The 27995-nt window shown below is 47.2% G+C and overlaps 1 protein-coding gene across 8 annotated transcripts; it reads right to left on the reverse strand.

Moving 5' to 3' along the window:
* Positions 1-605: 605 nt before the first annotated feature.
* SLC25A25 (solute carrier family 25 member 25) lies at positions 606-27983 on the reverse strand. Of its 8 annotated transcripts, none has more exons than XM_066562616.1 (12): positions 27641-27746; positions 26013-26137; positions 8033-8159; positions 7858-7945; positions 7378-7413; positions 6966-7077; positions 6072-6230; positions 5195-5347; positions 4979-5086; positions 4581-4748; positions 3955-4105; positions 606-3132 (listed from the first exon to the last, which is right to left on the reverse strand). In XM_066562616.1, exons 2-12 carry the CDS (start codon positions 26052-26054, stop codon positions 2948-2950), a joined length of 1329 nt encoding a protein of 442 aa, XP_066418713.1. In that variant the 5' UTR covers positions 26055-26137; positions 27641-27746; the 3' UTR covers positions 606-2947. The 8 variants fall into 8 exon arrangements, with proteins under 8 accessions (XP_066418713.1, XP_066418714.1, XP_066418706.1 ...); XM_066562617.1 differs by having other exon boundaries at positions 26013-26140; positions 27641-27744; XM_066562609.1 differs by lacking the exon at positions 26013-26137 and having other exon boundaries at positions 27641-27983.
* Between the last annotated feature and the right edge of the window lie 12 nt (positions 27984-27995).

Genomic DNA, 27995 nt, shown 5'->3' on the forward strand with positions numbered 1-27995 from the left:
GCCCATCTCAGCTGACACCACTGGAGAGCTGTGGCTCAGATTACAAAAACCCAGACTTTATGAGTAGATTTATAGCTGAATAAAAGCCTTGAATTACAGTAGGAGACATAAGGAACAAACAATGCCAGTCTGGCCCCCAGAGCAAGTTTTGTTAACCAAATCAGAGGCCACTTGCACTACCAGCTGTGGCTCCTGAATGACCTTCAAGGGCAGCTCCTGGCTGCGTTGTTTTTCATGAAAAAACTTGTACAAAAAGCCTTTATTTTGGACATGGTATTAGCCAGGTTCCTTCAAGGGGATAATTGGACTGCAGAGCTTTCTGCTTTTTCTGGGAAATTCACTTCTCTGAACAGTGTTGTGGATACTGCAGAGGTGAGCAAAGTCCAGCAATACCCAGACAGGTAAACAGAGTCTGAACATCCCTGACTCATCACCACTATCATCAGCCTTGATCTTGCTGGCTTTGTTTTTAAGAATTCTGTTCTCCCAGGTCCTCACAACGAGAATCCTTCCCACTGTCAGTGTCCTTGGTGAGAATTACCCCAGGAAGAGTCTGGCCCCAAAGAGCACCAATAAACCACAGAGAAAGAGATGGAGACATGGTATCTCTTTATCAGACCTTTATTAGCAGACTGTTCCCTACATGAAGAATCCGTGTTAGATTTGCATTATAACAATTTGTGGTTACAGCTACAAAGATGGTTGTCATTTTGCATTGATTTTTGCATTCTGATATTCATATTCTCATTAGGCCACACTGGTAGGAAGGAGCCACTGCAGAATTTATGACAGGTCTCAGGAAGAGGGGGGTGGAAAAAAAAATCATATCACTCATCCATTGTTGGTTAGATTTCCACGTGGCTACACCACTGAAAGTGAAGGCAGAGTCTCACCTGGGAGACTCTCCATGAACCACCAAAATCTGTCAGAAATAAAGCAGCTGTTTGAGTGCTTAGCAAATCCTTTTCCAATTTCTCCCACACATCTCCACAGTGTCCTCCTGCATGTGATGAGCACTGGCTCAGCAGCAGGGGCTGCTGATTCAGCCTTGAAGCACAACTGTAGCAGCTCGTGTCCAAGCGCAAGTTTCCTTCCACCTCTCTGGAAATGTGTATTGTCTTTAGTCCCTGAGATTTCTCTCTTCCCCCCTTACCTCAAAACTCCCCCAAGCTCTCTTAATTAACTGTTGTGACATCCAACATCCACAGACCTTCCACTTCCCAGCTTCAGCCATCCCCCCAAAGCCTTTCTGCCATGCACAGAGGCCATTCCAAGCTAAGGCAAGCCTCACAGTGCACCCTCTCCCCAAACTTCTGCTTCCTCATCTGCTCCCTTCTCTCCTATGGCTTCTTGCTACAGAATTTCTCTGGGCTGAGGTCCTCCAGCAACAAACCCAGACGTGGGAAAGGCAGTTCAAGCCCCAGAGGGAAGGGACAAAAGTGACTTTAGCATCCCTCCCCACGACTCAGCTGTGTGATGCAAAAGAACTAATAGAGAACTTTTTAAAACAGGAGAAATACAAGCACAGTAACAATATTTAAACAAACCTATAAAAATAGTCTGAAATAACTCTGTTCAAATAAATACAAAATAAATATGCTTTAAGCAGTAAAACAGTGGAATGCAACGCTGGTCCATTTTACCCAAAATGAAGAGTTGGGTGAGGATCTCCCAGGCCTCAGAAGCTGGATCCTATTAACTAAAGCAGCCCATAATGCTATCAGAGAAATTTTAAAGCCATCTCTTTCCCTTAGCCTTATGAAAAGCACCCTTTGAAAGGCAAGCAAGCATGTCCTCAGGACTGAAATCTCCCCTCTCCCAGTGACAGCCCCTCTCCCTAACACCCCTTCCCACAGCAGACATTCCTGACTTGGGGCCTGCACGGCACCAATGGAAACCTGAACATGGATCTACCAAGAGGTCTAAAGAGATAAGATAGCAGCATAGGCACGGGGTTTGGAAAAGGTTCACGAGCTCTCTTGGCACCAGGCAGGCTGGGATTCAGAGGTCCATGCAACGCTGTGCAGGGGCTCTCCTGTCGTGCTGGGAGCACAGCTGCACAGGAGCTGTGGTGGTTTTGTCTTTGTTCACTAAAGCCATGCATCACAGTGCCGGGCAGCCCAGGGCTCTCCTCCTTCCCCTTTCCAAGCCCCTGCAGAGAATAAGACAAGCCAATCCCGGCATGCAAAGGATACAGGCATGCAGGCTCTAGTCTGCTGCTTCTGTTAGTAAGTGCATCTTGTTAGTGGGTTTATGAGACACACTTAAACCTATAAAAAATAAATAATCCTAATTCTTCATCAGGCTGGCTTAAGTAACCTTCAGCCTGGCTGGATAAACCACTGCCCACCAGCCCTCCAAACCAGTATAGATCAAAGTTACATTTCATGTCAATTCTTGGAAGCAGAACATGAATGTCTCCCACCCAAAGGAATATTTGTAAACATAACAAGCCTGGTGTGGCAGCAGCTCCTACACAAGGTTTGTACAAATTTAAACAATGGGCAGGAAGTTAAACAACTGAATGGAAAAAGCAGCTCTCTGAATGGAAAAAGAAGCTCTTTCAGCAAGTCAGAAGGTGCTCATCTGTAGGCAAACAGGCAACACGCTGAGAGCAGACCTGTAACCCAAATCTTTGCTACTCTGTCATACTGCTGGGGACTGACCTCAGCAACTCCCACCTCAAGATCTCCCAGGAGTTCAGCTCCTGGTCTCCCAAAAGGCCCAACAAAAAGGACCCCGTGATGGTTTATGTGGAGCTCTGAGTAGCAAGATGGCAAAGGAGACAAGATCCTCCCCTCCCCCTTCCTTACTGACTCACAATCTGAGATTTCACAGCTTTGCTTAGTCAGCTTAGTGTCAACACATTCACAGAATGAGAGATGGCTTATATGTCTTGGGATTGCATCCCAAGATTTCAGAGTTCCAAGTCCTCAGCATCTCCTGGTCACCGTGAGTCCACGCCCAGAGTCATCTTCAAGTTCTCATAGACCACGTAGCTGATGCTCACAGCTGGGATCACCTTCATGAAGTTGGGTGCCAGACCCCGGTAAAGCCCAAACGCTCCCTCTGTCTTCAGAATGTGTTTGAACAGTCCCCTCATGGTCACTTCAGGAGCACCCTCCACTGAAGCTGGAACAGGGAAAGCCACAATAAATAATGCAGCCTATGTGGTGAAAACACTTTTGTTTCCAAGAGCAGTACTGATCCAGGTGCTTTCAGATGTTCCCAGAGCAAAGGTGCTTGGTGGGGGACGGCATTAACTTAACTCAGCTGCCCATTCTGTGCTCCACACTGAAGTATTTTCTCAAACTGCTCTGCAGATGCCCTCAGCCCAGAAATGCTGATCTGAGCAAAACAGAACCTCTGTCCTGGAGGTCCTTGGTCCCAGAGGTTAGAAGGGCAGCACAAAGTCCACTGTCCCCTTGCAGCATCACAAACAGCCCTTGGTCAGCTGCAGGGGCCAGCTGAGGCTGTTGTTGCAATGCTGACACTAAAGATCTTTTAGCTTTGCTCAAAAACAAAAGATAGGAGTTTGTAGCCATGATATTTTCTGAAAAATCCCTTTGCTAGGATTTTTCTCCTGAGAAGCTGAGAGGCCTCAGGAACAAAACGTAAACAATGGTTATCTGCTGCTGCGGGATGCAACATGTGCATCTTTGATTGGTCTCATGTGGTTGTTTCTAATTAATGGCCAGTCACAGCCCAGCTGTCTCAGACTCTCAGTCAGACACAAGCTTTTGTTATTCATTCCATCCTTGTTCTATTCCCTGCTAGCCTTCTGATGAAATCCTTTCTTCTATTTAGTATAGTTTTAAAATAATATAATATATATATCATAAAATAATAAACCAGCCATCTGAAACATGGAGGCAACATTCTCATCTCTTCCCTGGTCCTGGGAATCCCTGCAAACACCACCACAGGAGTTCCCACTGTTCCAAAAGTTCTCACCTTGGGCCTGCATGCGTGTCCTCACAAGGGCCAGTGGGTAACTGGCAAGCTGCCCACAGGTGCTGGAGATGGTGCCACAGGCCAGCAGAACAAAGACCCCAGGGTCAGCGCTGTTGACGGCGTAGCGTTGCAACCAGGTATTTTTTAGTGTCTGGAAGGAACAAGCCCAAGGTCAGCAGGGAAGAGGCAAGCAAAAGAATATCACATTTCATGAAAGATCTAGAGTAAAGGCCCAGAAAGTTCAGCCAAAAGCACGGGGCTTCTCAAATCTTTTTGAGCTGCTGTTGCCGTAGTGGCTGGGGAAAATCCTTTCTTTAATTTTCTGCTGCAATTTTCTCATTAAGAAAAGAAACAAGGGGCCATGAATGATGCTGACAATGGTTTATGAACTAGAATCAACATACTGGATTATATTTTAAGCCATTTTGGGGTAAAAGAATACATTTGTACCCCATAAGGCCGTTCAAGAAAGCTTTGATAAATTACTTGAACTCCTGTCATGACTGAAAGGTCTGACAGTGATAAGCCCACACAAGCAGCACAGCCCTACAATAGGCTAACAATAACATAAAACATAATATAATAATTGTGAGGCTTAACCTAACAATAGCTTAAAGGCTTCATACCTCATAGACTGCCAGGTCAATACCAGCATATGGAATGATTCCCAACATGTTGGGGATGTAGCCTTTGTAGAAGGCAGCCATTCCTTCCTTTGCAAGGATGTTTTTGGCACAATCCAACATGCCTGAATATTGTCCTGTCTTCCTCAGAGCCATCCGTGTTTTCAGAACCTAGAGGACAAGAATAAATAGCATGAAGGCCTACAGGAGAATCAGCAGGAGAACAATGTACAAGGTCATTCTTAGGAGCACGACTGTCAGAACCACAGCAAGCGTCCTGCAAGCAGTACTGCTTGGTACCACCTCTGAGAACTCATTAATTAATTGTCACAGTGATGGTGTTCTACCCACGTTTTCCCATTCACAAGCCCTCCTGGGCTGGACTCAGCCTCCTGCCTCACCTCCATGGGGTAGATGCTGCTCTGTGCAATGGCCCCAGCCAGAGAACCAGCCAGGAGCCGCTCGTGGATCCTCAGCATTTCCTGGTCAGTGCCGATGAACCTCTTGATCTGCAGAAGCCACAACAGACAGACAGACAGACAGTGAGGCTCCCTGACTGATCTCAGCCATCGCTTTCTTTCCAGCTGGTCCTCCTGCAGTCACAGCTGTGCCCTCACCTGCTCATAGGCCATGAACTTGATGGCTGACTCGGGTGCAATCTTCAGCACGTTGATGCCATTGCCTCTCCACAGGGACCTGGGGCCGCCCTCGCGGATCATCTGCGTGAAGCCGCCGATGATGCACATGTTGTTACTGCGCGAGGCGTGGACCTGGGGACAGGGACAAGCCTGGATCAGTTCCAGCCCCATTACGACAGTGCAACGTTTTTCTGTAATCCAGGGACAAAAGGGCGCTTTTTTATTTACCCAGAGAGTTGCCAAGGCTTTAATCCCTTCCAGATAACTTCTACAATGGGAAAGCAAGCTTCTTTTCTTTTTTGCCAAGTCTACCGTTAACTAATCAATCTAATCAATATCTCCCTCTGGAATGGGAGGAAAGGTTAAACAGGCAACTGTCTTGGCTTTTTCCCATACCTAGCACAGGATCAACTACCCATCAACTTCTCAGCTGGTTCTAGAGCAGTGACAAAGCAGGCTAAAATCAAAATTTTCCAACTCCTTCCTAATGCTGATAATACTGAATACAACCTCTGCCAACTGACCACCACATTCACTTCAACTCTCGTGGCCTCAAGGTCTCTCAGAGGATCACAGGATTTTAACCTGTTTCACCAAAAACCAAGTATTCCATTAAACTGTCTAGTACACTACTGACAATTTTGACATGTCTACCTCCAAAAAGATTCTCTGTACTTTTTCTAGTTAATATGACCTTCATCACTCAAATAATTCAAAATGCGTTTCAAAATAGCAATAAAAGAACAACAAGATTAGCATTGGCCAGAGTGCTGTACTGTGTTGATGAACATTATAACCATAACTATTAAAGGAATCTGCTCAGGTATTTAAACAAACTGGAACTGCTCCATCATACCTGCATGAGCACTTTCAAACGGTCCAAGGGAGCTGTGCAGGTTCTGGACACGGCACCTGCACCTCCACCTGCAACCAGATGTCTCCACCACATTCCTGTCTGCCTCTCTTCCACTGTGAACTCATCAGGGACAGTCAAATTCTCTCCTACATCAAAGATCTGCAAAAGGAGAAGGTATTGAGAAATGCTTCATCAGCCAGTGATCTCGCTAAAGTTTTACTGGATTTACTGCTCTTTACTAGCAGCAGGTGCTGAAGTACAGGACCTGCTTATTCCAAGCCAGCAGTTTATCTACAGCCACTAACTGCTGTGCCTGGCCACAGGAGCTGCCACTGCTAAAACATGTCACAGGGGAAACTGAGTTCTGATTTCAAGATTTCTTTCCAAGATCCTGGCAACTGCTGAACATTTGTCTACATCAAAATACTGCAGGTATTTAGGAACAAACTGACCCACTGCAGGCAGCTGCATGGCAAAGAAGCTGGACCTCTCCAGAACCTTCCAAGCTGGCAGCCTGTTAAATCTCATTAAATACTATTCACATACAGATAACTCCAGGAAGGATGGCTGCCTCTGGAATCAGGTTCTAGTTCTAACAGGTGCTGAACCAGCTGGGGCTGGCCACTGGCAGGAGCTCCTGGAGGTGCACACCAAGAGAACTCCCTCAGCTCCCTGCAGTACTGCAGTCGTCATCACCAGTGCCAGCAGCTGTGACAGTGATATGTGGCAAGATTACAGCAGAGGACAGGAAGCAATTGAGCTTCAAGGGCTACAGGGAAGCTGTGAACCATGAAGAGAAAGATAAGGACTGCTGATAGCAACTCCTGGGGGCCAGGACTTGGACCAAGAAGCTGGGCAAAGACTGAGACCTGTTGTACAGGAGTTTTTTCTTACCGTGGAGTGCTTCCAGTACAGGATGATTTCAGGAATGTTCTCCACAGGGTGCAGCAGGTGATAGTCTCTCCACTCATTCCAATCAATTGTCATTGTCCCATTTTTATCCATGCTAAAAAGATTGATCATCAGGTGAGTACAGACTCCCACTGGGTGACAAATTCCTCCTCCCCTTCCCTTTGATTATCCAAGCCTACACCAAATACAGCTTTGCAAAGCAACCACTAAAAGACTTCTAAAGAGACACAAGACAAAGCTAGGAAACCTTCTGTTCACCAAACAATGCTGAGGCAGAAGTGGGCTCTCTCTTTCCTCCCCTCTCTCTCCCTTCTAACCAGCCCACAACAGTATTTGCAACCCCTCCTACCAAATTCAGGGACATAACTGACACTGAAGGGAAAATAATACTTACTAGGTGACAGGACCCCAGAAGTGTCCCGTCCTTATTCTGACACACAGGCAAACAGACAGAGGGAAGGTAGCAGAGGAAAAAAGAGGAAAAAAACAGCACAAATAAGTGGTTGTTAACATGTTAGTGCCACATGCATAAAGCACTTAGCATTTCCAAAGAGCAACTGCACAGTCCTTCTCCACAGCAGCAAGCTCAGGGCAGCAGGACAGTCAGACAGGGATGCAAATCAGCTTAGGTGCAAGCACTTCCCCTCAACAGGTCAGGGAGAGACTCTGACAGTAAGTCTCAATAAAGCATTATGATTTTATAATTGTATGCCAATTCACAGGGAAAAAATCAAAATAGAAAGTAATAGGAAAAAAGGGAGGAACCAAAGTCTCTGGAAAGTGCATACAGGGGGAAAAAAGAGATGGGTTCCATGTCCCTATATTTCTTTCTAGTTCCCTTGACATAAAACAGAAGAACCAGAGGAATCTTCACCTCTTCAGTATTTTCTCAGCCTGCTGTTCAGAGATCTTGACCCCCAGGTCCCGGAGAGACTGGACAATCTCCTGGGCATCGATGCGGCCTGTGAAGATAATCCAGTGAGCTCAAGGATACACATCACAGGCTAACACATGCTCCAGTCCACCCTGAGCATGAGAAAGGTGGTTACCATCATTCTTTTTATCCAGACTCTTGAAAACCAGTCTCAGCTTCTTTTCATGGTCTTGGAGATAGTGAACAAATTCCTCAAAATCCAGCTGTCCATCCAGGTCTTTGTCTCCAGCCTTCACAATTTTCTGTTCAGAAAACAAGCAAGAACTGTCAGTTCCTTTGTTCACTCAGACAGATCTATCTCCCCTTCTACCACCTTTAAAACATTTCCCACACAACTTTGACTTTTTCTTCAAAAAGTAGCTGACAGAACTGTAATTCTTCTACAAGAGTTGAGCAATGCCATAGCATAGAAAAGTCACCTGATTCCAACTGTTTCCCAAAGTCCATTACAGATGAAATGCCTCATGTTTTTATCAGGGATATTATGCTAGTGTCACGTGTCTAATCTCAGGACTGTACCTTGATTAACATCTCGCAAAGTCCTTGTGGAGGTTGAGGTTCTAGAACTAAGTATGAGTCAACAGATCTGCATAAAAAGTGAATCACAAAACTTGAACTTATTTAAAAAAAAAACTGAACGGGAGAAGGAATTTCATGCCTGCTACAATCCTTAGAGAAGTAAGCTCCCTCTGGCAGTAACTAACTCCAGCCAGCACAATCCTGTCCAGCTCTAGTGAACGCAGCCAAAGATAAAAACCTTTGTGAAGTGGTTTAGGCACCCTGAAGCTATGTGCTTTAATTACACAAGTTTCCATGAGATGCATATAGAGCAAGAATAGGTTCTTAGTAGGACAAAGCTAAAATCAAGATCAAACTGTGCCAGACATCTAGGACAAGGTAAATGACTAATTAACTCACTGCAACTCAGTGAGGCAAGAGCCCATGGACTGTCCTCTCTAAGGGCACATGGCTGCATGCTGACAGGTGAGGTGATCTCCAGACTACAAGAATGTGGCTCAGGGAGTTCCTATCCCCCTTCTGATTCAGTCACTTGCCTTTGACAGCCTTTAAGTCTTTTCCAACATCAGTGAGCAACACTCAATTAGGTGTGATTCAGTCTAGCGTATCACCCAAAGTTTTGTTTGAATTCTTGTAACATTTATGTTAACAACAGATGGGTTGTTAAAGAAGCTCTGAGCTGAGATGGGTTAACCCTCTGTTCACCAGTATCTTGTTCAATATTTAGCATTCAAAGTATTAGGCAAGCCTAAACTCACTGTGGTATGTCCTCAGTCTGTGACCACCAGTCCCCTTCATAAGCCATAGGTCTTTGTTTCAATGTCACTTTAAATTACTTCAGTACTAAATCATTCATTATTGAAACGCTCTCCCTCACCCAGCAAGTCCTGCCTCTTTAGCCCTAATGCTATGAGGATTATTCGTAATCACTTTATGAACCTTAAATAAGAAAGTGCTGTCCCAGCTGCCCTGACCTCCAAGGCATGCCCAGTATTCCTACCCTGCCATTTATCATATGACCGTTGTGAAGTTCAGATACGACCTCACATTCAACTTGTGGGCTAAATATAGACCAACACCCCTCTCCTGTCAGCACATGGCTTGAACAGCTGATTCAGGGCTTCCCTCTCACTGGCAACCCCCAACCAGTTGACAGGCATTGATAATTCGGAGGCACTGTAAGAGAGATGTGACTCTGCAACTGCTCCCTCTCTCTCAGCTGCAGAAATGCAGCTTAAGTGATCAGAGACTGCAGGCAATAAAAGCTTTGCCCTTCCTCCCCCACAGCCACAGCACAGAAACGCTGCCTGCCCGACAGTAACCCACAGCACACGTGTGAGGGGTGAGAAAGCCAAGCTCCCAGCATCTTCTCTGGAGGTGTGATCAAGTATCTGCCTGCACCTCTTCGCTTTCAACAGCAAACATGAAATCTGGCCATTAACAGCTATTTTGGCTGCAGAAGTTCCTGTGGTCACCACACACCTTCCAGCCTGCTGTCCATGTCCTTTCAGAGGTGTAAAAAGCCTCCCCTGCTTGGCTGATCAATAATCAGCTCTCTGGGCTCTTGACAGCCTGATCATGAAAAAAAAAAAAAAAGTAGCAGCAAGATGAAAGCAAGAGCTGTGACACATCAGGATGGGAAACTCCACGTATTTAGTGCACGTCTCTTCCACAGCAAAGCAAAAGGGTCTTGCATAACCTTCCCCAGCTCAGCCCACCCACCCCTGGCTGAGTCACTCACTGAGCTGCTTTCCTCCTCCCAGCACAAACCTGCTCACCTTCACCAGCTTCAGCTGACTCTACATTCCAGCCCTGCTGTCAGGAGGAGGCATGGGGAAGGATGTAATAAGGAGGAAGAGGATGTGAAATGCTGTATCTGAAGAGACCCATAGAAGCAGAAGACTCCATAGTTTGGAAAAACTCCTTTTTTCTATTTAACTCACATAAACTGGTTTAAATAGTCTTATAAGCACTGAGACTTCACCCAATTCAAAACAAAAGAATCAAAAAGAAAAGTGTTCACTCCACACCGGTTCAGCAATCCCTGCCAAGGGGCACGAGAAGCATTTCCATGCTTCACTCAGTTATTACAACAGAGCCATCACAACCTTCTCCCCCTCTCAAACAAGCCACTAAATGTATTAAACATCACCTCCATCCCTTCTATTCCTCTCTCAGGGCCGTACCTGCTTCCACTGGCGGTAGGTGGAGAATTCCTGGGAAGGAATGAGGAGGCTGAGTCGGAAGATGGATTTGAGTTCGGCCGGCAGCCCCTTCGACTCAAAGTACTCAAACTCCGTCTGCCTCTCCCCGAACACCGGCACGTACAGACAGAGGCAGAGCATCTTCCTGAGCCCAACACTCGCTGCCCTGCTCACTCCGACCGGCGAGGAAGGGAAGTCAAACCGAGCGATTCCCCTGAGCTAATTTCAGCAGCGAGTGGAAAGGAAATGCCAGCGAGTCTCATGACACACGCCTATGAGCGAGCCCGGCTCCGGCGGGATTGGCTGCACAAGCCCTGCCCTTCTACTTAAAAGGGAACCGGGGCTGCCGGTCCCACCCAGCCGGGGCAGGGACACACGTGAGCGCTGCCATTGCCCAACACCTGGCTCCCATCAAACCTTACATCACACCCGCGGCCACTTAACCCTCACTGGGGGCCTCTGAACCCACGACCCCTTGGCCAAGCGCCAGGACACTCTCTTGCTGTGCCTTACAGCTGAACAGTCCCTTCCTGATCCTGTTCTCACCTCTGTAGGGATTTGTACAGGTAGCAGTGGGCACAAGTCTTGATCACAACCTCTCCCTTCCTGCAACACGGGAGGACTATCACTGCCTTCCCAGAAATTGTTTTTTAAAAGTGCAGTAAGAACAGCATGCCAGCCACTTACTGCTTTAATACACGTTTAGGATAGCCAGCTTAAGCAAAAATTTTCCACTTTTACGAGGTTATTTTGTTATGCCAGAGTTGACTGGCTTTGGTTGAAAGTTCTCCTGAAACCACTTGTGCCAGCTAAGAGCAGACAACCCCTGCACACAAAGATCTCTCCCCTCTGTAGCACTCCAGTTACCAACACAGCAGCAATAAAGCCTGTGGAGGTTTGTCATTAAGCCAAATACAGAGAAAATCGCCCAAATCAAGGGCAGGCTTCAAAACAGCCCCAGCTGCTTCTAAGCCTCCTAGCTAAGCATCCACACAGCAGTTACACCAGCTTAATTTTTTTCATCCTCTTCTGACTCCAATTAAACATTGCAGTCATTTGTGTGCTACAAGAAGTGTCCTGGGCAGAACAATTTTCCAGTTTCCACCCTTGACAGTTTAACTGCTTTGTAAGCAGTTCCTGAGCTCCCATTAGGAGCAAGCCAGGCTGGAGGGAGTGTGGCACAAGCACCATTTAGTGCAGGTATAATTACAGCTTCCTGAGCATTTGGTTTGAGGTACAGGGTAACACCTTGCTCTCCAGAGAGAGTACCAATGTGCAGGAAGTAACAATGCTGTTCAGGACAGAATCACTGACTGCTGACATCAATTTTAAATAAAGTTATAGTCTTAGTTTTAATCAGAGAGAAGCTATCACGCAGGCAAGATGCAAAAAGCCACAGCCCATAACCCAAACACTGAAATCCTATCTGCAGCAGAAGTAACAAAATGTGTTTGCTGAACTGGTTCAAGCCAGCCAGGATAACAGCCTTCCTCACTGCTGCGGACACAGCAACATTTTCAAGTGTTGGTTGTGTTTGAACAGCCTGCCTGACAGAGCAAAGTCCAAGCAGCACTCCCCTCCTCAGGCCCTCATGCCAGGGTGCCTGGGCGTCTTTACCGTGGTGTTTTGTTCTCTACAGCAAAGCCAAGGTCTGTAATGAGCTGTTCATGGAGCTGCATGTCAATCACACCAACTGGGAATATTTAATCTGTGGCTTCATTTCAAGGATTTTTTTATTTTTTTTTTAAAGCTTAATGGATCACGACCCACAGCAACTCAGTACCCTTGGGATTCGTGACCTACAATGGTGTCCTCTGGCCTTCCTGGGGCACCTCACCTACCCTGGCACCATGGCCAGGTTACCTAACTAGGCTTAACCTACTCCCTGCTGACGTCTCTCTGCATGAAAACAGGATCTTCTCAGGGACTCCAGATCCTCTTAAAGATCAGCTGCTGCAGCAGCTCACTGCATGCATGCCCACAGCACAGCCCAGCCTTCCCACCAAGGCCAGTCTCACTGCAAGCAGCACCCTAATGATACCTACACCCCACTGTCCAACACCAAACACCCCCACAGAGGGGAGCAGAGTGGGTACCCCCAGCAACAGGCAGTAAGTGAACAAATCTAACTCAGATTTGCTTCACAAAGCCTTAAGATCCTCCGTAGTCCTTCCCACGAGTTGCCAAGCATCACTATTATAGCTGCTTGGCAGCTCAGTTGCTATGCCAACATGATGCAGATTTTCCTAAGAAACTCTGTTTGGACTTGTCAGCTAGAGACAAAAGGCAAAATCGGCACATTTTAGGAAAAAAAGCCCTTCTACCTACGTCAGAGGAAAGGAGAAAGCTAATGAAGTTAAAGCTGATTTTAAGCAGGGTATTAATTACAGAACAGTGAACTAAGAAGGAGAGACAGATTACAAATGAAGTTTATACCAGCAATTCACGTTATAATGACAAAGGGAACTTAAGTCTTAAGAAGTTTTTGTATTTCAGCTTTAAAAATCCTGGTAAAGCTGGAAATACTCAAGAGCCAGGCAGCTCTCCAAAGCTGCAGGGATCAGTGCTGCTGGGACACTGGCGTGGGGTCACTGGCCACATCTCAGCACACACAGAGCCAGTCCCACTGCCCCAGCACCCGCAGGCAGCAGCACACACAGCCCAGGGCTCCAGGCACCAGCTATGGACAGTACATCCCTCATTAGCACTGTCTATTCCTGACCAAAGCAAGGACAGGGCACAGAGCTCAAATGAAGTCACTCCTCCCTGATATTTCCATCCACCAATTCCGACACTGAACCGACACATTTCTGGGCCATGTGGAGCCAGCCTGGCTAATACCCTCTGCAGATTCCTTGATGACAAGAAAAGTGAGCCATGAAGGAAGGCAAACACAGCTCCTTCTCCCTTTAGCAAACTCATTTTCATTTTATTTATAGGATTTGGTTCTTTTAAATGCTGCACAAGTTACCAGTTTCCATACCCTGCCATCCCTGCTAACATTTCCAAGTTATTTGTACACTTCTGAGCATCTGCTTCATCACTGGTTTACTACATCACCTCCAGAATGTACCTCCCAAGGGATGGAAAGATGCAGCCATACAAGGAGCAGGAAAGTATGCTGTTTAATTTTGAATTTTCTTTGCTAAAAAAAAAAGGCTCTAAAAATATCAAGTACCAGCAAGCGTCACAGTCACGTAACATCCTCCTTCAGAGGCAAAACAGCTCTCTGGGCTCCAACCCTATTGCTAGAAGGTTTCACTGGGTTCTGCTGACTTGGTCTTTTTTAATTTCTGGAAACTAGCTTATAATTAATTGGACAGTACAGAAAGTCCTCACAAAGCACAGAGAGTGTACAGTGTAAGAAGGAGGAGAGTTAATGATTTAAGAGACCCCAGCAGAGTAAAGAGCTGCAACCAGCCCTGGCTTTGCCAGGGGAGGGATAAGAGAGCAGGCACAGCAGAGAGCACTATGTGATATTTGACATAAAGGTAACCAGGGAAGGTGACCTGTTCCACCGACAACACAGGGATCCAAAGTTACAAGTCCAGATGGTGACATCAGGGGCAGATCATGCCTGTTTCCTGTGTACACAGATCCAGGGCCAACATAACACATTTGCAATCAGTGTTTTCTCCCCATATTTGCAATAACAGCCTCATGTTGGAACAGCTTGGAACAGGCAAACATCTGAGGAGGAACACAGCAATAACAAGATTGAAGAAGCAAGGTCAGGATGCCCCTCCAGTGAAGTTTATGGATACACATCAATTTCCTACAGAACCCCCAGTACCAGGTGTGATATTTTGTGTGGTTTTAGGAGAGAAGTAGTAACAGGTGTTTTTACAAAATGAAGTGGCCTACCAATCAAGAGACTGCTCCCAAGGTTACAGGCAGCCAGTGGCAGAGAACAAAAGCCCCCATTTTCTATTAACACCAAATAACACTCTTTGCTCACAGTGGTTTATTATCTATCCCTAAGGCTGTATGAGACTTCTCCCAACACTTCTCCTTCAGACAGGTAATTGGAACACTGATATCTGATCAAGCACAAACAAGTCATTGCATCTTAACAAGTTACTTACTGTCCACCAGCTGAGCCATGGGCTGGATGAAGCATAAGCCAGCCTGAATTGCAAGGTGAAACATATCTGCATAATCCTCAACAGAAGAGCTTTACACTGTATTTCACTTAACAATCAGGGCAAGCTAAAATTACTCAGTCACAATCTCCTGGCAGATGGGCAGTTACTTCCTAAGATGCAATAACTCTGTTTTACCACATCCTTATCCTCTAGGTATTTCTCCATCAGCCAATCCTACGGTTCTTATGCAGCAGAACTTCCCAGGGTCACACAGGAAAGAGGAGATTGGTATCAGCTTTCAGAGAAAGCTTTATTTCCAGGTGTGAACAGATGGACTCTCCCTGACAGAGAGACCACTAATCTTTGGAAGACACCAGAGATTTTCAGCCCTGTAATTCCAAGGTTTTCGTCACCACTTCCTTCAGTTCTGAGCCTCTGTCCTTCTTCAACCTCTGTGCACCAAAGTCCTCCTGAAAATGCGCATGCTCCTTTTTTGGAAGGGGATGCACAGTGCTAACTGCTAAGGATAGAGATGAAGGCAAAAGTCCCTGCAGATTTTTCAGCCTGATTCAAGCAGGGAGTGGCTTCTGCTCTCCAGAATGTGAAATGCCGCCTTGCTTGTTTCCATTCAAAACAGCAGCAGAACAGATATTAATCCTCTCTACAATTTAAACCTGTTCATCCCTCATTTTAAAGAGAAAGCTCACAGCAACAACCATGCCCAATTCCCTGTGAAATAAACTGCATCCTGAAAGTCACACACCCCTATCCTTGCTGCAGCCCTTCAGTATCATCCCCACCCTTCAGAGGCCTTATCCCCAACTCCTTCCCCCCTAATCCCAGCTCACACCCTTGGTTTTAAACCACATGTAGTCAGAGCTGACTGCACCATCCTCAGGGGAGACAGACAGCACTTCCCTCCATTAAATAAGCCAGAACTGCAGTCGGCCAGCACTGTGCTGGGAGCTCCAGCACTAAACTAAGCAGCTTTTGTTCACGTCCCCCCAGACAAAGCCTCACCATTTATTCTCTGCCAACTGTGCGCCCCCACCACCTCCCCACTCTCCTATCCCCTGGGAACTTCCCATCCTCACGCAGATTTTAGTCTCTCCCTTATGCCACCCGCTCCCCAGGGATAGTCTTTACTCTCTTCCGGGCTCTGCCATTCAAATAATTCAGCCAGTTATTCATTCGCTCAAAATATGCAAGTTTTACCAAAGGCTTGCCAAATTACCAGAGACTGACTCCAGAACATTTTAGGATGCATTTGATTCTTTGCTGGTCTGGGGTGCAGGGGTGGGACTCGCCACTAACCTGCATTATCATTCCCTGCCCTCTAAGTCATGCTTTTTGCAAGTTGCCCAGGAATCCTGGAGGCCCCCGTATTCCCCCTTGCCCCTAAAACAGCATTTTTCTCCCACACTTTGAACATCATGTTTGGAGGGTTAGATCACCTCCTCTCTTCAGTCACTCCCCTGCCCCCCCGCCCCCTTCCTTTCTAGCAAGCACACGCGTTAGACCCTGCTCCCTTTTCCTGTTCCTCTCCCCCCTCCCCAAATTCACACACACACACAGAGCTACTCACACACTCCACCTGCAACACCCCTTCTCCCAGCAGACCACGCACTCCACTGTCATGTGCACCAACCCCTCCTCAGGCCCCTGGATATCCCATTACCTTTGGAAAATGCTCTGCGGGTCCAACCACCAGTAGGATAGTTGGTCTCCTTTCAGTGGGATCAGTCCCTCTGTCCTGTGTCTTCCCCAACACCTTTGGCCCTTTCTCCCCGGGGCCTGGAAGTGGGGTGGTGTTTCTGGCCTCATCCTCTTTTTCATCTGCAGGACCTTGGCATATGGCCCTGGGAAGGAAGCTAGACAGAAAATGCCACAGGGTCTGCAGCATTGCTGCTCCAGCGAGCATCCCAGGCAGGGAAACCCTGAGCGCTCAGGAGCTGCCCGCTGCCAAGGATGATGTGACTGCACTACCAAGCACCCCCGAGACGGGAATCGGCACGGCAGCCAGCGGGAGCTTCAACCCAGCGACTCCACCGGCTCCGATTCTTTACAGACCGCTCCTGCGGACGCTTCCTGCCTTTTGAAATTGCTGCTACTGCAGTCGTGCCTGGCCTGACAAGCAGCTCATTGTACCAGAGCCTCAGAAATCTGATGGCAACAGACAAAGCACAAGCCCCCTGGCACGGAGAAGCCGAGACTGCTCGCGCAGAGAAGCCGAGACGCCGCGCTTGGGAGGAAAGCTAACGATGAACCTCTCCGAAAGGAGCCTCTCAGAGCTGCCAACCGAGCTGCGCGTCCCGGCTCACGGCAGGCGATGCCGAGCAGCGATGCTGAGCACCGGGGCTGCGTCCCCACTGCAGCAGTGCCCAGCCAATCCTCGCTCCCGACACTGCGCTGCTCCGGAGCGCGGCCGCGCGCGCAGCCGGCCGGGAGCGCGCCCCGAGCGCGGGAGGCCGCCCGCAGAGGAGCGCGCCCGCGGCCCCGGGAACCGGCACGGCCGCCCCGGGGAACCGGCACGGCCGCCCCGGGGAACCGGCACGGCCGCCCCGGGGAACCGGCACGGCCGCCCCGGGGAACCGGCACTGCCGCCCCGGGGAACCGGCACTGCCGCCCCGGGGAACCGGCACTGCCGCCCCGGGGAACCGGCACGGCCCCGGAGCGATGGGCAGCGGCCGAGGGGTGCGTGTGGCTCCCCGGCTGCAGCTCTTTGTTAGGGCGGCAGATGGTTCTGCAGAGAGAAGCCGGCTTTGCCCAGCCGTGGCCGCATTAACCTCTAAGCGCTCTCTCTCTCTCTCTCCCCGGTCTATTATGGTCTCATCCGTGCCTACAATAGCTCCTGGTGCTGCATTGTGCTGCCAGCACAGCGCCTACGGCCATTCAGCAGTGAGTGAGAGCTGGGCTCAAACCATCGCTGCTTGGTCGGCTGGCCGAGCTCTGCTGGAGGAACCTAGGCAAAGGTAGGATATTGATGTATATAAGCACAGGGACACATGATGTTGCTTGGATTCCTACAAGGAATGCCACGCTTTCCTCTGCTGCCACAGCAGCATTTATTCATTGATTAGTGAGCTGTATCGGCCTCCCACCAGAGCCCACCCTGGAGGAACCCAGCATTTTCCATTTTACAGTTCATCAACTTACTTCATATTCCCAGATTCTTTGTGTCCACAGAGGGCACTGCATGCCTCACTTCCAAAGTACTGTGACTCTTCCCTTAGTTTGGGTGTCTTAACAGGCAGAAAAAATGAGTACAAACCCACAGCTTCCATCACCTGGGGCTCCCTACCCAACACAGCAAGAGCCACAGCAAACAAAGGACCTCAGTGTTCAGCTTTTAACTTTTGAGAGTGACAGACTGCAGAACACTTCCAGCATATAGATATTAGATGTGAAAATACAATCCAAAATCTAAAAAGGTCTGAGAGCCTTAAGCAACCAAGTTGCACATAAATTTTGAGATGAGCATCACTTTTGGGAACTCGCTGTCATTGAATTCCTATAATGAACGTAAGTAATGGAAAAAGTGAGAGACAGGCACATAGAAGACACCACATTAAAAAAATTCTTCTGCACATACACCAGAATTACTTAACAAGAAAAAAATGCTTTTTAATCACAAGGTCTATGTGCAGTATGCAACAAAGTTTTTTATCTTAAAATTTGACACATACCAACAAGTAACCACACATAAAAAAATTTTAAATTATGGGCCAGTAACTCTGGGGTGAGGGTGTGGGAAAGCCCAGTCCCTCTCTGAGGAATGGCACAGCCTGGTTCTAGTTGGGATGCAGTCAGCAGCTCAGGCACAGGCAGAAAAGACTGAGGAATTCTTGTCATGACTCCATTACCCTGAGCTGCTGTCAGTCATCCCAGCTACAAGCACAAAAGTTAAACTACTTTCTAACACATAGTGAATCAGATCCTTTAAGATGACATTTGGAAGTTTTTAATGCTGTCAAGCCAGAGGAACTAAGCAGATTTTCTGAACTGGGCACAGTTCTTCAAAATCAGCTTCTATTAGCCTAAGGCTGTGGTTTCACAAGCAGCTGTGAACTAATCTGAAGCTTACTGCCACTACAAGTCATCTCACACATCCACTTAAGCCCTGCACTTGCCTTGCTCCCATGCTCTTCTGATAACCTCATGAACCCAGCCAAAAACCTGCAGAGCTTTCCTGCTGAGGTAACCAGCTGAGGCTACTCATGGATGGGGTCCAGAAAAGTGTGGAAAGGGCATCTGAGCTGCCTGCAGCAACAGGCAGGCTGCCCTGCCACTCACACAGCTACAGGACACCATACAGAAGGCAAAGCACCCAAAGCAGAACTTGAAATTTGTCCTCTGTGGTCACTTAATACTCACAAGGCCCCATTTAACAGCTGATGTTACCTGCCACTGTTACAATTGTTCCCCTGCATTAGTGTTAATATTAGTGGTGTGTGCACGTCTTCCTTTGTTCATGCAGAGATTTCATAAGAAAATAATCATTTCTGCAAGAAATTACATGCCTGGGGTGTAATTAAAGCAGAAACTTAGCAATGCTTCTTTGGCCTCTGTCCTCACTAAAGGAAACCTCAGAGGAATTCTGCCACCACACTAATTCACACAACTCCTTGAGAACAGGCAGAAGTTTCTAATCATATTTAAGAAAAAAAAAATTAAAAAGCATTTATTTTACCAAGTGGGGAATTTTATTATGCCAGAATTATAAACCTAGTAACAGCAAGCTGATTATAGCTAGAAGCAAGACAACTGCACTCCTACAGGGAATCTGTAGGGAAATATTACTCTACCAACACCACCATGAAGCCAATCATTGACACAAAAAAGATGTAATAAATACTGTGAGTCCAGCATGAAAGGTGACACAAAGGAACACGAGGAACAAGGATTCACTTTTTCTAGAAATCATGAATGAACACCTAGACCACAGTGAAACGGCTTTCCCAACCTCAGCTTCATTAGGAGACAGCTATTCTGCAATTCCAGCTGCTGACATGATCCAGACCTGGGATTTAAGGCAGAAAAAGCAGGAGGGCTGATCTGAACACTGGCTCTTGGCCAGCACACCAGCCCCTGGGGACAGAAGGCGCCTGTGGCAGCTGGCCTCAGAGCCCTGCACACCAAAATGGGGAGTCATTAGATAGCCTGAGCAGAAGCTGACAATAAAGAGCTGTAATCTATCCAAATGGAGACAAAAGAGAGAGAAAAAAGCAAGAGACTGACATGTTTTGCTCAATTATTTTCCTCAGTACTGCAAGCTGGCAGAGGGAGGTTCTGCATAAGCCATAAATTAAGGTATCCTGGTACCCTTTTCAGCCATATCATAATACCTGCTGAGTCTAAAACTCCACTTTTCAGACAGACACTTGCCTTTTCCAGGCTGGTACACCTGGCAGAAATTAACTTCTGCTTTAAGATGGTTTCTAGAAGACTTTTGAATAAATGCACAGCGTTTTCCTGTGAAACTTGTAAGCCTCATCACCGACAACTTGCTAACACATAAAAAATGTGAGAGGGAGGGCAAAAAGAAAGGGGGAGAGAGGGAAGGGAGCTGTGCTGGGGGCAGTGACCCCTCTCCTCCCCCAGCAGAGGAAGAGCTGCTGGCATCTCTGGTTCCTTGAGTGACCCTGCAGGAATGAGCAGTGACTCATCCCCTCTGGGAGCCTCCTGGAAACACCCCAAGGAGCCCTGCTGCCTACATGTGTGTGCACCCAGAAACAGCACCCAGCCCCCAGCTGGGATGGGCCACAGTGACTCTGCCAATCACCTCTTATCTTTTCAAATTTCATTTCTCAAAGAGGAAAACGTTAAGTATGTCACTACTTCACACTTTTTAAACAGTTGAAGTTAACCCTGCACGGTGCTTCTCACACCATGACATAAAATCTCAATGTCTTGGCCACTGCTGCTTAAATAATTAAACTGTCTGGTGACAGTTTAATTATTTAAGCGGCATTCATATATTAAGGTGACACAGCATAGCTCAGGGAACACTACAAAGCAACCCAGGTCTCTTCTGTTACAGAAACCCTGGCACAAGGAATTAGCTACCCAGGCTGATCTATTCAGGCATCCACAGCCAGTGCCAAATACAAAAATACAGAGAGAGCTGGCCAGGGGCAGGGAGCACAGAGCCACTGCCCAGGACTGAGAGTTCCACCAAGGTCATATCATATTATATGAAGAGAGGGATTAACCAAGAGACAGGGCGACCTGAATACTCAGAAATTAGAGAATCAACTTCTTGCTGCACCAGGCAGTTAAGCAAGAAGGCAGGTAGTGAGAAAGGATGGCCCTGCAGCAGCCCAGGCCCAGGCCTGCCCCCACACAGCTCTCCTTGGGCTAAGCTATGTAGGTTCACATACCAAGCAGCTCTGCCTTTCCAGGCAACTCATAATCTAAAAATTTCAAATATTTCTCTTAGAGCAGAATTCTTCACTGCAAACCATTTTAGCTGCCAGAAGCCTCCCTGCAGCTCATAACTTGGGAGTTGGAAAAACTCAGACATCTCAGCTGCCTTCCCATGAGTTATCACAGCTATGCTTCTTCACCCAAGACAAAGACTGGGCCATCATTAAACTGTGCTCATGTCCCACATTCACAGGGACAAATATAGCAATAGGACATGAACAAGAACAAAGACTCATTTCCCATTTGCTACAAGTAGGGCTGTAGGAAAAAGCTCCCTCCCCCTTCTCCTCCTCCCAACACTGTATCATGTTATACTGTGTGCAACCAAGGGCCCAGGGCTGCAGCATCACCATTTTGTAGGGCTCTCAAACAAAAGACCAAGTCCTTATTATGGCTTTGATGTCTTTTATTAATGCTCACCAACCATTTAAGGGTTCTGCTCAATATTCAGCTAAATTAAAAATAAAATTTAAAAGAAACAGTAAGTATGCTGAAGTCTGGAGTTTTTTTACCTGCTGTTATCTCAGTAATCTGACACCTCCCTGAAATAAGGTTTTAGGAAGTTAACCTCTTTTCCAAAGCAACCAGCAACTGCACTAGAGGAAATGGCCTCAAGCAAGTCCAGAAGAGGTTCAGGTTGGCCATCAGGAAGCATTTTTTCACCAAAAGGATTGTAAGGCACTGGCACAGGCTGTCCAGGGAGGTCACCATTCCGGGAGGTGTTCTCAAAACAATTTAGTGCTAGATTAGGTAATACAGTGGTGCTGCATCAAATGTTGGACCCTATCCTGGAGGTCCTTTCCAACATCAACTCTTCTAAAAATCTGTGCAGATGAGGACAAGGAGATGTGTCCACTACTTACCAAGGTATTGAGCACTGGTCACTAAAAAATGCCCCACAGAACACACTGAAAGACCAAAGCACTGCTGCATATTCTACACAGGCACAATCAGCTGCTTTGGATGAGTTTTGTTGTTTCATTCCACTCAGGCTGAGGAGTTCCTACAGGCATTCACTTCCCTACACAGTTCAGAACAGACCCCATCCTGCAGGAAGCAATACTGTGAGGCCACATCAGTGATACTCAGGATGCCCTTCTACAATGCCCTTCTACACAATGCTGACATTTAAAATTTATATGCTCTAGTCAAAGTTGCACCTACATCTCTCAAACGTCAGGCAGCAGCCCTTGGTCATTAGCACTGTGCAAATAGGACAAAGGTCTCTGCTAAATAAACCAGAGAACCATCAGGCTTCTCCAATTTTCTGCAAGATAGGACAAAAACAATCCTGGAAGAACAAACATCCCACAGGAGTTATATACCTGGTCCTATATGTACATAAAGCAACACTTGTCTAATCTGCAATTGTTTGTTTATATGTAAGGAAAACACGCAGGAGCAAGTTTCTCCTGTGCATATTTGCATCTAAAACCTGTCTCCCAACCTCCCCTCAGAACACGGAGTGGACACACACTGCCCATTTCATGCATTAATCACACTAAGGCAGGGCTGACCAGACACCAGGCGTGGGTAAAGCCTTTCACCAGGACAGCCTGAGGCTCCCTGCTCCCAGCACCCCTCTCCTCCTCTGTCCCTGCAGGACCTGGCAGGGTCACAGCCCGGGTGGCTGCAGTGCCAGCCCGTCTCCCTGACATCCCCTGTCCCAAAGCTCTCACTGTGGGGCTGCTGGCCAAGGCTATTAATAACCAACACCAGAAGTTTCCTTGTGCCAAAGCCAAGGCCTGTCTTCTCCAAGTCTTTTCTGCAGCTGTCAAGAACTCATGTGATTGATTAGAGTTCATTTGCGTCTTCAGCCTAAATCAGAGAAGGCAACAAACCCCAAATTCATACCAACTAACCACTCACCACAGATTTGAAAGTTTTATCTACAATTAAATCACTGACCTACAGTTCTGCTCTTGCTCAAGTGCATGAGAACAGGGTCTCCATCAAACCACACATTTCATAATTACAAAGAGCAAGAACAGGTCTCCACTCCCTTCAGATCCAGCAGATATGATCTATTTTGTTTATTATTTTAATAAACATTACTCATGAATGTGTGAATTTAATTAACATGTTATTGAAAATGGTTTCACCTTGTATTAAACTGGTTTGGGGCATTCACAAAAGGTAATCCTTTGGGATTAGTAAGGAGATGGGTGGATGAGAAGTTGTTGGCAGCAGAGGGAAGGCTATCAACTGGAGTATCAAACTGTAACAGTACTTGTCCGATACAACCTTGTGTTGCTCAGTCCTTCAAGGTGAATTACAAAAGCCCAGTCAAAAGCTCCACAAGTGCCCCAGCAGGATTCAGGACACATAAACCATAAAATTGTGATAATACATAAATGTATATAGGTTTGGAGATGTATTATGAGATCTAAATGAGAGCTGGAGAGATATTCCAGTCCAAATTACAGAACAGTATTGGAATTTTGCTCTTTTTATTATAAACTGACTTCTGTAACACAATCAAAACTCAGGTCCTCCAATTCCAGATGGCTGTAAATGGAAAACAGGTGAAAGATCACACTGGAAAAAGTCCCTGCTCCTTCTGCACCTTACAGTTGCTAAGAATTGCAGTACATTGTGCACAGTATAAAACAGAGTATTCCAAAGTGCTGAAGAACAAAAAAACAGTTACAGAAACAGAGCCTGAGAGGAAGAATTAAATGACGTCATGACAGAAGATAAAGCATTGATCAGAAACAAGATTAAATTTTTTTACGATTGCAACTACTACAGTAGAAAGAGTTTCTCAATCCATCCATGGAGCCACTTGCCAAAGAGCTAACTGATTTATTATCCCAGAGTGGCACAGGCACAGCTGGAAGAGTCCAGGGACACACTTAAAATGCAAAGCTGTTCCGAAGAAAGGCCTGACGCAAACAGAACACTGCAGAGTCCAGCTGCAGCAGCACAGCTTTGCTTTACAGTACATGGGAAAAGTAAAAAACAGACCTTGGGGGGAGTTTGGACAGCCAGGACCTGAATATCAAAGTGGAGATATGAAGCTAAGGAAGAAGTGATGAAAGCAGATTTCAGCAGCCTGGGAGCTGATACAGTTTTCCATGGGGAAGCTGATACCGAGGGAGCAATCACAGTTGAATACATGAACTTAGGAGGGGAGAGTATCACAAGACCAAGGAGGACATCACTGTTTAGGGTAGAGGCAAAGAGGACATTTGGGACTGAAAAGAGACAAGGGTTATGTTTTCTCTGTTTCTTAAAGTGAACTAGTCCAGCAGAAGATGCTGAGCACTACAGAAGAGGCAGCTGCAGACAAAGTTCACCACTTCAGTCTGTCTCTAGGCAGCTGAGATTAATTCCACCAGTTCAGACTGTCTGGAACTTCAGCAGCAGAGATGAAGTTTTGGAATGGCATTCTAGCCCTGCAGCTAATCAGGATCAGTAGGAAAACAGTAATATTAGCAAACACACAAATATTACCATCACACATTCTTTCAGCAATAGGACATCCCCAGACACAAAGTAGGAAACAGTTCTGTTTCAGTATATTTCCATTGAGTGCATACTTCAAGCTCCATAGGTCTATATAAAGTCAGAAAGCAACAGTAACAGGACATTTACCATCCCAGAGATAGATGAAATTTAGCAGTAAAATACTATCCCTTCACACAGTAGAACAAAAAAGGCTTTTAAAAAATTCTTCACATGGTTATCATTTTACTGCCCAAACAGAGTGAAGTATGTGGATTGCTTCATGCTGACCAGTGCAAACAAGCATTTCGTTACAAGGCTCACTGGTCTGGCACACTGTTATTTGTCAATTGGTTTAAAGATAACAGCATGGGTTAAAACAAAAAAAAAAAAAAAAAAAAAAAAAAAGAAAGCATCGTTTACATAAGCAAATTCCACCTCAAAGGACATCTGAGTGCAAGCCCTTCTCTCCCCCACCACAGAAAGCCACCTCTAAAACAGAAAGCAGCAATTTTCCAAGAATGCCACAAAGGGTTTTATCTCAGCAAGAACTCTCAAGCATTGAAGGAGCCAAAATATTGCTCATTTTCTTTTCAAGTTCAGCCCAAAAGTTATTGTTACCACGAGGACTTTTAGCCCACTGCCGCAGGGAGATTAGCAGCTCGCAGCCCAGATTGGCGATAACCTCACTTTACGAGCCCAATGTTTTCTCCATCTGCTCCCAAACATTAGAAGGCAACTCCCATATCAAATGTACTGCTGCATGGAAGGAGAAAGAAAGTGCACCACAGGCACCAAGTAATTTACTAATCACAAGTAATCCATGTGATTTATGCCCAAATTGCTCTCCAAATACCATGCTCGATAAATCAGAAGGGTTTTCTATCTTGACACTTGAGCACTTTCCCTGTGCGTGACCTCACATTAGTTAGGCATTGAGATGCCGTAATTAGCTAAGGATGGAGCAGAAAAAGGACTGACTTATTAATAGAACTGCCTTGGAAACAGGAAGTTTATCTGATTTCCCTAAAAACTGCTCGACATGGAAGTTTGCTAGCCAGCTGAGGGCTGTTCCCACATTTTTATCTGGAACTTGAGAGTTTTGAACTCTGCATCCTCACTCTCAATGGTTTCACTCTCAATGATTTTTACCCTGCTAAAGGGGATGCTCTACCATACTAACAATGCTTTGCAAACTCTAGAATGTTTTGAGTTGAGAAAGGACCTTAGAGAGCACCCAGTTCCACCCCCCGCCACAAAATCAAGTTGCTCATTCCAGCCTGGCCTTGAACCCTTCCAGAGATGGGGCAGCCACAGCTTCTCTGTGCACCCTGTTGCCAGTGTTTCACCCCCCTCACACTATTGATGTGGAAAAGGAGTCAGAGGAAGGAAAAGGCTGAGGAACAATACTGACAGACAAGGGCTTCAGCAGAAAGACAGGATTGTTAAGCAGCATCCAGCCAGTGCTTCCCTCAGCAGCGAGCTCCGGTCCCCGCAGAATGGTTCCTCTGTGCCGCTCCCGCCAAGCAAAGAAACTCTCTGCTGGGAAGTAAAAATGCAGTTTGTTTTAAGGTGCTTCCTCCTGGGCTACAGAATGCTAGGCTGGATTGAATTGCATGCAAAGAGAAGGGAAAGCAAACGGAGGCAGGCGTGCAGGTGTAAGCACAGAACGTTCTGGGTCATAGGGGATTTTTGCCAGAGGTCAAGGATTGGCCCCAGAGGTGGCAGCAGGTCAGTGTCACAGGGCATGCACAGGTGACTTGTGGTACAAGCAGATCGACATACCCAAATGCACCCAGCAGAACTCATGTTTTTTCTAGAAACAGCACAACTAAACTACTCACAAGATCACACTGCCAAGGAATTCTCGTATTTTACAGCAGCTAGGAAGATGCCAACCAAAAAGAAATGTCAGAAGTTAAGATGCTAGAGATTCAAAGTTAGAAAGGAACTAGAAACTCAGGAAAGGACTGTGTAATTAAAGCACTCAAAGTGGGGCACCACTCCCAGAACAGGGAGAGAATAGGAGCTGTCACTTGAATTAACTATCTTTTCAGTGACTCAGAAGTTATTCTTAAACTCTTCTTCCTTCCTGTAGGACTCAGGCACTCTGTAGTGGCACATCCCTGGCTGCACCCCTGTGTTTATCTCCTATCTTCAGATGGTACCGAGTTTTTTATGGCTCTGCACATAAAATACAAGCGACTAGGCAGGAGAAGACTGTGCAGCACTGACGACAAGCCACATAGACATGTAAATTGCACTAGTCACAGTGACTAGAGCAGCATCACGTTGAACCTTGGAGCCCTCAGCGTACAGCATCACACAGAGCGGTGAGTACAAAAAGCTCCCTGCAAAAGAAAGCCAGAGCTGCATGTTTTATACGTGCAAACTGTACAGTGCAGCAGCCTCCCTACATGCTAAGATATTTCCAAACCCATAAAATAAAGGAGTCTGGCATAAGCCATCCGGGGCAAACATGAGAAGCAACACGCTGCCAGACTCACATGAGGAACACAGTGATGGAATGAAAGCTGCACAATTATCCTGACTGCAGGAATCGCTCCCAAAGGACCTTCCACTAGTGTAAGCCAGCATGCAACTTGCCCTGTCCTGAGTCCTGCAGAAACACGATTTCCTTTATGGTTTTTCCTGCCCAAACACTTAAGTTTTAATGTTATTAACTACGGACAGTTAATACAGTACATGCCTACAGGTAGCAAGCAAGCTGATTCCTCCGGGTCCAGCGTGGAAGCCAGCGGGGTGGCTTTGAGGCATGGACCTTGGGGAGGGGAGCGGAGGGGCCGTGTCGCATCCCAGCCCGGCTCTCGCTCGGGGAAGGGGACGCAAAAGGACCCAGGTGCTGCCATGGCAAAACACAGCTAGAAGGTCTCCAGAGTCCACGTCCTGCTCCCGAGACAAACACAGAGAGGGCTCCGGAGCGGACACGGGACATGGGGAGCGGCCAAACCCTCCCTGAAGCCCGCAAGGCGGGAGCGCTCAGCCCCGCCGGGTCAGACCCCACCGCCCGCCGCCTCTCACCCGCAGATCCAGCTCGGAGCGGTGCAGCCCGAGGCGGCCCAGCCCCACGGCCAGGTCGTGGATACAGAGCGCGCCGTCGCGGTTCACGTCGAGCTTCTGGAACAGGGTCCGGAGACGCCGGTCCTGCTCGGATGCCTCGCACAGCGACCGCCCGCAGGACCCCGCATTCCCCCCGCCGCCGCCGCTGCTGCTGCTGCTGCTGCTGCTGCCGCTCTCCACCGCAGATCCGTGCGGGGACCCGCACGGGCAGAGAACGCCGCTCACCACCGGGGAGGCGAGAGAGCGCCGCGCCCCCGGCATGGCCGCGCCGGCACCGAGCACCCCGAACACCCCTCACGCCCGCGGCACCGGCAAA

The sequence above is a fragment of the Molothrus aeneus genome, chromosome 19 (genome assembly GCF_037042795.1).
Source record: "Molothrus aeneus isolate 106 chromosome 19, BPBGC_Maene_1.0, whole genome shotgun sequence".
Taxonomy (NCBI): domain Eukaryota; kingdom Metazoa; phylum Chordata; class Aves; order Passeriformes; family Icteridae; genus Molothrus; species Molothrus aeneus.